Source organism: Gavialis gangeticus, unplaced genomic scaffold (genome assembly GCF_001723915.1).
Source record: "Gavialis gangeticus isolate Ggan-Ray unplaced genomic scaffold, GavGan_comp1, whole genome shotgun sequence".
NCBI lineage: Eukaryota > Metazoa > Chordata > Crocodylia > Gavialidae > Gavialis > Gavialis gangeticus.
Genome location: NW_017729034.1, coordinates 12,038,254 through 12,047,964, shown reverse-complemented (window position 1 = coordinate 12,047,964; position 9,711 = coordinate 12,038,254). Strand labels below are relative to the sequence as shown.

The window sequence follows — 9,711 nt, the reverse complement described above, 5'->3', positions numbered from 1 at the left end:
CCCCCCCCCCCCCCCAACACCACCACTTGCTACTGATACCACCATGGCTGCCTTCAGGAGCTCCCCACTCAGCCCACACCCACTGCCAGCACCGCTGCGGCTGCCTGCGGGAGCTCCCTGCTGCCATGCCCCCGCTGCTGACACAGCCACCTGCAGGCAGTCACTGTGCCCCCCTAGCCTCCGGGGGCACGCAGCCTTCGTGGGCATGGGCACAGCTTCCAGGGTGATCCTGCCTCAGGCAGGGGATTGAACTAGACAATCTATAGTGGATCCTTCCAGTCTGACTTCTCTATGATTTCTTGGCCCTGGTGCAGCTCCTTGCTGCTCAGCCCCAGCATGGGCATAGGTATAGACAAAGCCCTGTGGCTCCGCAGGCTGTATGTTAGCAACCCATCTTAGACCCTTTGTCCAGGTGAAATGTGAGAGGAGCCAGAGCTTTGCATTACAGTATCACGCATGCACAGAGAAGTGAGCAAAATGGACAATCCAAACATGCCTAGGAAGGGACTTCTAGCCAAGCTAGACAGCAGGTCAAGTGTAATCATTTCTTCTGTTGTTTAATTCAAAATGAGCAAAGCAGGTCACATTTCAAACACAAGGCCTGCAACTTTTTACAACTTTTTATTTTTTTGCTTTTAAATAATGCAGCAGTTCTGGCAAGAGGAAGGGTGCAGAAGCTATTTTAAAAAAAAGTCTAAAATCTGTATTTTGGGAGGGCTGAGGGGGAAAGAGTTTGGTCCAGAGTTTTACAAATTGATGCTCCCCACTCCCACACTACCTCCAGGTTGGGGATCTGCCCTGCCAGCCTCCAGCCCAGAGCTGGACATTTGGAAGTGCTCAATGACCAAGGCTCATGTGCAGCTTCTGACACCTCCAGACCTGGCCCTCTTCCTTTGCAGCTGACACCCACGCTCGGTCAGGGAGTGGCTCTTGGTCTCATGAGACTATACCTGTAATTCCACAGAGCCCTTTAGAACACCTGCCTCTGGAGGGCTGAGCACTCTGGGTCTTGCACAGGGCTGTGATAACAAAGAGCTGCTGATCAAGTCACTGGAGCTGCAAGAGAAGCTGCCATTTCATATGCAGGAGGGAAGGGGGCCAGGAGGACCAGGAAAGAAGCCAGCACATCTGTGTCTTGCAGAGTATTCCTGGGACTGCGGCTCTTGGGGAGTCCACCCTGTACAGGAACCATCTCTGACAGCTACTGCCTCCTGGGCAGAGCGGTCCATCACATGTGGCTCCTCTCACTGTCCTAGAGCTCTACCAGCTGTGTAACAGCCCTCCTCAGCCAGAAGCCAGGAACTGGTCTACTTCCTGCTGCCTCAGCAGCAGCTCCCTGGGGCCCATGGAGGGCAGGGCACAAGCAGAGAGGCAGAGGGAGTGATGCTGAGGGCAGCAATGCCACTACAGTGTGCAGGGAATGACCATGAACAAGACGGCTTGACACTGCCCCTTCCCACCACCCATGAGGATGAGAAGATAAAGATGGAAGCAGAGGTCCAGCCCAGAGCAGGCAGAGGAGTCAGAGCTGGTGGGAGATGGATGTTTCCCACCATGCCCCTGGAGCTACATCCAGGTGATGAGGCCCCACTCCCCCGGCAGCTCCGGGAGGCCACATGGGGCTGTAGAAGGCAGTAAACTCAACTTCTGTCACCCCTGAAAGAAACAACTCCCTCCAGTCAGCATGGCCATGGTTGTCTCACCCCCGTGGTGCATCCCAGCAGCTGTCAGAGGATGATGGCTCCTCTGCCTTGCTGTGAGGATGCTCACTGGCTTGGCCCATGCATGCGCATGGGAGGACCAAGTGCTGCTCCATCTTCCCTGCCGGTCTCAGCCTCCTTGTTTCTTTAGCCAGTGTGGGAGTAGCTCCCCTGCTCCTCCTGGTGAGGGTTGGTGCAGCATGGGTACTGGCAGGCTCCTTCCCTGCAGATGGCACTGGCTCTGGCCCTTCCCCCAGTGGCTCTGGGAGCACCTGACCCGGCCTTGCTCAAAACACGGGGATCTGGTCTCTGCGCACAGTGTCCAGGTCATCATCCAGGGTGAGCAGGACCTGGAAGGAAATGAACACATGGCTCCATGGCAAGCTACAGCAACAGAAGCATAGCTCAGGCAGGAGGGCTGTCAGCCACCCCCAGGCACTTCCTACAGCCTGCAGTGCTGTGGCTTCAGCATGTTCCAGCTGGTTCCAGGGAGCAGCAGGAGGGGAGCTGGCTGTGCCACTGCCCTGGCTGTCTCACCAGAGGGCTTCTCTGCCCAGAGCTGATGGCAACTCTGGTGCCCCTCCCCTTGAAGACACAGGGAGTGTAATACAAGAGATGACAAAAAGGAAGATAAAGCTGAGTTCTGCTGGGGCAGGGCAGGAACCAAAACCCCTGACTCCTCCTGACACTGCCACACCTTTTTGAGAGAGCCAACGTGCAGGGCTAGGGAAAGAGAAAGCAGCAGAGAAGGAGGGCTCTGCTCACTTCCCCATTGCCTCCCACCCAATGACTGTGTATGTTCCAAACCCAGGGCTCAGGCCAGACTTAGGCCTTGAACTGGCAGGTCAAACTGGGACCTAGGCTCTATCCAGGGGGCTGAGAGTAGAAAGTGAAACCACATGAATTAGGAAAGCCCAGAAGCAGGGATGGCTCAGCACTGGAGGCCTCATCAGATGTCCCGGAGTGTCCCACCTGGACCAGTGGCCAGGGAGCCCCTCAGACAGGTGTGACACAACAGGGTCAGGTAGGGCTGTCTGAGGGGCTCTCACTCCCCAGGAGGGCTGCCTGGGCTGCAGGCTGGGTGTGGACTCTGACCCTAGAAAAAGCAGTTGTACTGATAGACCTAAGCCCAGGCAAAATAGGTAAGGGTGCGAGGGCTTTGCTGAAGAGTGTTGCCCTAAGAGCAGGGCACTTGGGATGAGGAGCCCTGAGTGGGGTGGGGGCTGCCTGCTAGCAGGCTGTGGGTATGGAGGCAGAGAGCAGGCACTAGGAGCCACCAAATCATACTAGCAAGGTGAAGAGAGCAGGGAACTAGGGAGAGGAGAAAGGAAAGATGAGAGGTAGGAGGAGTAACCGAGGGAGGAGAGGGCAGGACAGCAGAGATGGATGGGCAGCACGGGGTGTAGCAAGCCTCACCAAGAAAGAGAAGAACAAGGCAGCAGCCGAGAGAAAGTGCCAGATGTCATGGTCGTCAAAAAAGCCCAGCAGCGCACAGGGCCGGTTCTTCTCTCGGGACTCTGCTGGGGTCTCCTGGGGAGAGAGAAGAAAGCTGAGGGTGGCCAGGCACAAGTACTCGGTCTCAAAGTAGACAGGGCCCTTTGGCTGAGTGCACGCATCACATGAGAACACCTCTGCCCCCCACCTCGTTCACCAGTTCTAGGCAGAAGAGTCTGTGTGTATGGGAAGAGGGAGGGGCAGAGAACATGAGAGGCAGAGAGCCAGGAGGAGGCACAGAGACAGGGTGGCAGGAAAGTGGATTGGGGGTCTGGAGGTGGATGTCCAAGCCTGGCCTCATGAACTGTAGAGCCAGGAGATGTGGTGCCCATTAGCCAGGCTGCACAACATGGGCCCTAGAGCCTCGCCCAGAAATCACTTTGGGATGAGCAAAACCATCTCCTTCAGCAGGGCACATGGTCTTGATACATGGTAGAGGTGTCAGGACAAGGAGGGTCACCCCCTCCCCAGGTAACATGTTCTGATATTCAGTTACCTGTCCCGGTTGAAACATGCACCCTTGCTCCAGCCTGAACTTGTGCAGCCTCAGCTTTCAGGACCTGCTCTGCTACTGGCCTGCAACTGCCATCTCCTGGGCCCAGCCTAGCGAGGCTGATAACCATTCCTGCTGGACCAGTGAGATACCTCTGAACTGGCCCAAATCCAGAGGGAAATGGGATGCAAAAATGGGCTAGCAAGTGGGCAAATGCTTAGCTAACACTGCTGTCTGCTGCTCTCTCCTGGCCCTGAACCAAGTGCTCTGTGCACTAGGGAGCATAAGAACTGGACAGAGAGCACTCAAACATCAGGAAACCCTGGAGGTACAGATGTGGACTGGAAAGACACAGACCCTTAAACACTACCCACCAAATGACACAAGCAGAGGCATTTGCCCTCCACAGAAACAGCCCTCTGGAGGAATTCTTCAGGTCCTGAGAGCTTCCTCGAGGTCCTACCCGGGTGTAGTGACATTTTGTCTTTTTACCAACATCCAGCCGAAGCCCCTTCAGAATCAGCACTGTGTTGCCCTCTCCTTTTCCAGTAGGGCACAAATGAATGTGCAAATCAGCAGCATGGAAAATAATCCCCTCAGCTACAGCTATGCCAGCACTGGCTATTTAGGGTCTGTCTCCATGACAGCGTTTGTCTTCTGCATGAGCTGAAGGAGGTTACCATTCTTTGATTTTTAGTGGCTTAGGACTCATTTTCCTAAAATAATTTCTTGTGAGATATTAAAAGGAATTGGGGAAGGAGGCAGGGCACAAGGAGATGGAGGAACCAGGAGAAAGAGAGATGGACAAATGGGCAGGGCTGAATAAATGGGTGGCCTTTACCTCCCAGCTGCTGAGATTCTGGAAGAAGAAGTAAAGGGCAGCTCCCCACACTATGGCAGTGGCCACGATGCAGAACAGTGGGATGGGCAGAAGCTTCTCCGAGCTGCGAAGCTGAAAAGGTCAAGAGGGACAGGGTCTCAGAACAGGCCAGCAAGACACTGTCACAAGGCATGTCCTGAAGGTCAGACCAGGCACATGTTCTCAACAGAGGGCACAATGTAGAGTGACAGTCCCAACCCGTGTACACTTGAGAACAGAGGCACAAGGATGGGTCATGTGCACGGCATCTCTTCTCCACAAGGAGCCAGGACATCCCTTTGGGGCTGCCAGGGCTTGCAGGGCCCTGACATGCCCTTTATTTGCTGCCAGCCCAGGAGTTTGATAAGTTCTATTCAAGATGCATGGCCAGACTGGGCCTTTCCCTACCTGCTCCTCAGCACCAACAGGAGATCACAAGGGCCACGGTGCTAGCAGCAACCCAGCCCCTCATGCCCACCCAGACTGCAGTGAACTGTGTTTGGCAATCACCCCAAATCTGCTCCCAGCATGGGTACTGGACACCACAGGATGGGTGCTCTGGCGTTCCAGAGAGCCATGGTGCTATGATGGCTTAATGTGGACCAGTCTGTTACTCTCCCATCTGATCCTGAAGGAGCCAGCAATGCAGTCATGTGTTGTGATGGGCTCCTGGGCTACTCCATCAGACACTCACTACTTGGCCCCTCTGCCCTATGCCTCTGCAGCACAGCAGGAGATCACTTCATCATCACACGGGCAAGTTGGGGGCAAACACTGGCAGACTAGAGTCAACTGTCAGGTGAACAGCAATGCCTCACTAAACTGTGTGTTGATGTTGAAAGCCTCTCTCACTGCCCAAAGCTTGAGTTAATGGGCTTTTTGTGAGGCACCAAGCAGAATTTGGGAGCGGGGGAGGGAAAAGGTGGATGGTACCCCTTTGCCTTAGCCGAGGATTTGCATGGACATGGAATTACTGTGTCAAATGCCTGCCTGCTATCCCTCCCTGGAAGGCAGACATCCAGCAGGGCCAGGGTCCAAAAGCGCACGACCAGCACCATTACCTTCATGATGATATAGAAAGCCAGGTACAGCAGCAGGTTACAGATGAAGATCCCCAGCAAGTAGGAGGCAAAGTCCCTTGGCCGGTACACCAGCCCAAAGATGGCACTGAGGGAAGAGAGGGAGGGACAGACTGAGATTAACCTTACAGGGAGGTGTGAGAAGAGGTCAGCCACACCCTGCCCCCATCAGACTATAGAGCCCCTCCTTGGCATCCTTTGGTCTCCCAGAGCTCCAAGCTGGCAGGGGAATATGCCTCAGCCCTGTAATACAGAGGGACACACCAAGTCACAGAGTAGGGAAGCAACTCAGACACAGTACAAAGCTAGGAATCCTGGCTCTCACACCTCTGCTCTAATTTCCAGGGGAATAGGGCTCCCCTGCTGCTCCTCATTCCCTGGCATGTACTGTGAGACTGTTGGGCAGCGGATGTGGCTCTTCTGATCTGCTCTTCCATCTGCTCAAAGCCTTCAGGCAACTTTAAATAAAGGATTTAAAAGCAGTCTCAGACTCTCCACTCTCCCTGCATCGGCCTGCGCTTTCCAATCCTCTTGACCTCCATTCTGCTGTTGTCTAGAAGCCCCAAGCAAAGATCAGGGAACATGAAGAACATGGCTGAAATGCCATTTGAAATTGATCAGAGGCATGAAAGAAAAACGGGGCACTGGCTAGGCTTAAACTCCAACCAGGAGAACTCACTGTCACCATCAGTATCTCCACTTTCATTAATCAGCAGAGATCAGAATTCTGTCTATTTCAAATGGGATCTTGGCTAGGAAGGACATTCGTAGCAACAGACCTATTCCCAGGAATATTATTGAGAACATTCACAAGTGCTCAGGACCTTGGCTTTATGGCTCATCCAAGAGCTGGTCCCTCCAACAATATGTCCTGGCTCAGAGGGGAAGACAGGGCCACCTCCTGAATCACCAGCACTGCTGACTACAGCACCATCAGCTTCATCGGGGTTCCCAACCACAAGCTGAGCAGGCCTCACTTGCTTGAGCTCAGCAAGTCCCACAAGGTCACTGAACTTGCTTTCAGCTCTTTGAAGCCAGGAACACATCTTTCCTTTTAGGCATGCTACTGAGATGCAAGAGAAGCTTCCAAAAGACTCCAACACAGATGCTACTGAACATCACCTTATCAGGCTGCCCTCAAGAGTCCCTGCAGACATACCCCACCCCCACATACATGCACCCACAAACACACTACTTACAAAGACCAGTTAACTAGATTGCCAGCAACAAGCAGCACCATTCTGTCCTGGGGAGAAAGCAGAGTCATTATCATGCTTCCCCTTGGGCTGCAGAAATACCAGCACCTGCTGCTTGAGACACAAACATGACTCCATGGGGAAGGCTGTGAGGGTGTCTGTTCCAAGTCTAATGCTGACCTCCTTATGACAACGCCCTCAGAAAGGACCCCACTAGCTTGGTCAGGAGTGTCACATGCTTAATTGCCGGCCAAGACAGAACTGGGGTGAGGGTAGGGGAATTGAACAAGATGAGTTTATGGAGGATGGTTGGACTTTTGGACATTTTTTTCCTTATTAATCCAATCTTTTCTCTAACCGCTCCTCTGAGAAGCCCCCAGCCCTCCCTGTGGGAGCTCTGGGCAGCTTTGCCCATGTCCTAGCTGCCAAAGGAGTGACTGCCAGGGTGGGGGAGAGCCTACCATGTACATTGGCCGGCTGCACTGCTGGATACAGTCCGTGTAGAGTACCATTGCAGCACGGCGGAAAATCCCAAAATCTGCCGGAAAAAAGAGGACAGGAAAGCCAATGTCTCCAGAACAGTAAACCAGAAGGAGTTGGTAAGTTGGAGGACCCAACTGGAAACACACATGGACTGGGGCACCTACCCCCAGCAGGGTTGTTTGGAAATCAACCACTCAGCTCAGGGATGCACAGGGTGGGAGGCAGCAAGGGCCCAAGGGGAACCTGGCATTCAGAGAGCTGCCAGCTGCCTGGTCCCTGGCTATGCCACAGCAGGTAGGCACTGCTCCCCTCCCTCCTCCCCCGCAATACTGCTGTGCTGGCACTACCCCAGCACACCCTGCAGGAGGCGGCTGGTGCCTGGCAAAAGACAAGGTGCCCTTCAATCAATACCAAAAGGAAATTCATCCCCACCCTAAAAGAAAATGGCTGGAAGATTTCAGAGAGGATGGAAGCTGCTCCTACTGCAGGGCAGCTCCTCCTGCAGCACCTCTAATAGAAACTTCTGCACACACACTGGCCAGCCCTTCAGAGGCAGGGGTAGGAGTGGCACAGAGCCCCTGCCTGCTGAGGCAGTCTGCTAGGCATGCTTCCTGTGCAACATGCTACACCAGCACTTTCACTACTACAGAACCCACAGGGCTAGAGCTTCTGGCCACTGCAACTCTGCGTGCTCAGTCCAGACAGGGAGGGAAGGGACTGCTGGTTACCTGTGTCAGAGACATCTGAGGCCATTGGAAGCAGAAGACAAAGAAGAAAGGTTTGTGAGTGGAGGACAACAGCCTTTGGGGACTGGCACTTCCAACCTGGAGGGCAGATGGCTCCTGGAGCCCATGTAAGCACTGCCTGGCTAAGCTGCCCTCCCAGACCTAGCACAAGAATCATACCCTGGGGGGACAGCATCTCTGGGGATGCATCCTCAGAAGCCCAGCATTTCATGCTCAGGACAGGTCACCCTGCAAGCTCACAGGGAGCTGGGAGACCAAGGTGCATGCACTTGGCAGAACAGGAAGACCACACTGCAGGGGCACTGACAGCAGACTTCCCGCTTAAACACAGACACAGGCAGAAAGACAGGGCTGTTGCCCATCCCCTTGACTTAGTCCAGGCAGGGGCACTCGTGGCAAAGAGCCCCTTCCCTCCCCAGTTTCTGTGCTCACCAATCTTGAAACGGCCCATGTAGTAGATCTGGGTGCTGAGGGCTAGTGAGGCGAAGACATGGATGACTGAGAAGATGGCCCAGAACCACATGTTGTTTTTGCCAAACACCTGAAAGCAGAAAAGGAAGGAGGAAAAGAAAACAGTGGGTTCCTGGTCCCACCATTGGTAACCTGGCCCCATCCTCCACCAGGCCCAGCAGAACCAGCCAGGTTGGCCAAGGAGTAAGGAGGAGCCTGCCAACAACCACAGCCAAAGAGGTCACACCAGGGGGGCCTCGAAGAGGCTCTGCTCTCTGTGATATGGCACCTCTACGAAAAGGTTGGATTTTGCAGGGCACTGAGCACCTGAGTCCCACCAGAGCTGCACCTCAGAAAACTGGGACACTCTTTTGAGATAAAAGCACTCAATCCTGCCAGAGCCCAAAGAAGGGAGCAGAGGGAAAGCTCCCATTGAGTGGAAGCTAACATATATCCCGCAAGAGGGTGAATAATTGTCAGGTGTGGACACCCCATGTGCTGCCAGATTCCACCATTTACTCTTCCCACGCAGCCACCCAGGCAAAGTTTCCCCTTGCACCAGGAGACCTAGGATGCTCTGCATTCCCTGTTCAGTCTCCTTTAATTAAAGGTTGGAAGTGACGTGCCAGAGCTGCATTAATCCACCATCAGTGTTTCAGATTTGAACACGCCTTAGCAGCAGCAGGGTTCTGACCACATGCTTCCCCCGGGGTCCTTGTCCTTCCAGAAGCTTTTTCTACTTAGTCACATCATTGGGGTGGAAGCACACAGCAGCCAGCTCTATATGCATGTGTGGGTACAGGAAAAAGGGTATGTTCTTTGTATTGTGCCCCACCTCAAAGCACCTCCTTCCCATGCAGTGCTCCGGGTTTCCACAGTAAAGCGCAATTATAGTATATCCAAGCCCCAAAAAAGCCCAGAATTACTGCAGCAATTAAAACAGGAATTGCCCAGAGGTCCCCTGCTGCTCCGGTAATTCCACTACCAGTTACTGTACCTATGCTCCCATCTCTTAGTGTGAGACTGTGGGCTGTATTGCACATTGCAGAATCCAGGCAAAATAGGGTTAACAGTGCAGCTGCTCTTCAGGGGCAGTATTGAACTGGGGTCATGGTCAGTTTTGGTCTTGCTGGTATTCAATAACATGCTGCCATAGCCGGGAGCCTGGGATCCCCAGTGAAACAGTGACCTGGGTTCACCGGGGGGGGGGG

General features: G+C 53.9%; 1 protein-coding gene across 5 annotated transcripts in view; it reads right to left on the bottom strand.

Annotated features, from left to right (window-relative positions):
• Positions 1–541: 541 nt before the first annotated feature.
• SIDT1 (SID1 transmembrane family member 1) overlaps positions 542–9,711 on the bottom strand; it is a 111,085-nt gene continuing 101,915 nt past the window's right edge. For 3 of the 5 annotated variants that reach the window (XM_019527489.1, XM_019527488.1, XM_019527490.1), the window contains 8 exons: positions 8,483–8,591; positions 8,033–8,047; positions 7,283–7,359; positions 6,825–6,871; positions 5,608–5,713; positions 4,529–4,639; positions 3,117–3,230; positions 542–2,050 (listed from right to left, as the gene is read on the bottom strand). In XM_019527489.1, the coding sequence (XP_019383034.1) occupies positions 1,988–2,050; positions 3,117–3,230; positions 4,529–4,639; positions 5,608–5,713; positions 6,825–6,871; positions 7,283–7,359; positions 8,033–8,047; positions 8,483–8,591 (642 nt within the window). In that variant the 3' untranslated portion in view covers positions 542–1,987. The remainder of the gene's footprint in view (positions 2,051–3,116; positions 3,231–4,528; positions 4,640–5,607; positions 5,714–6,824; positions 6,872–7,282; positions 7,360–8,032; positions 8,048–8,482; positions 8,592–9,711) is intronic. The other 2 variants (XM_019527491.1, XM_019527493.1) reach the window with 1 other exon arrangement.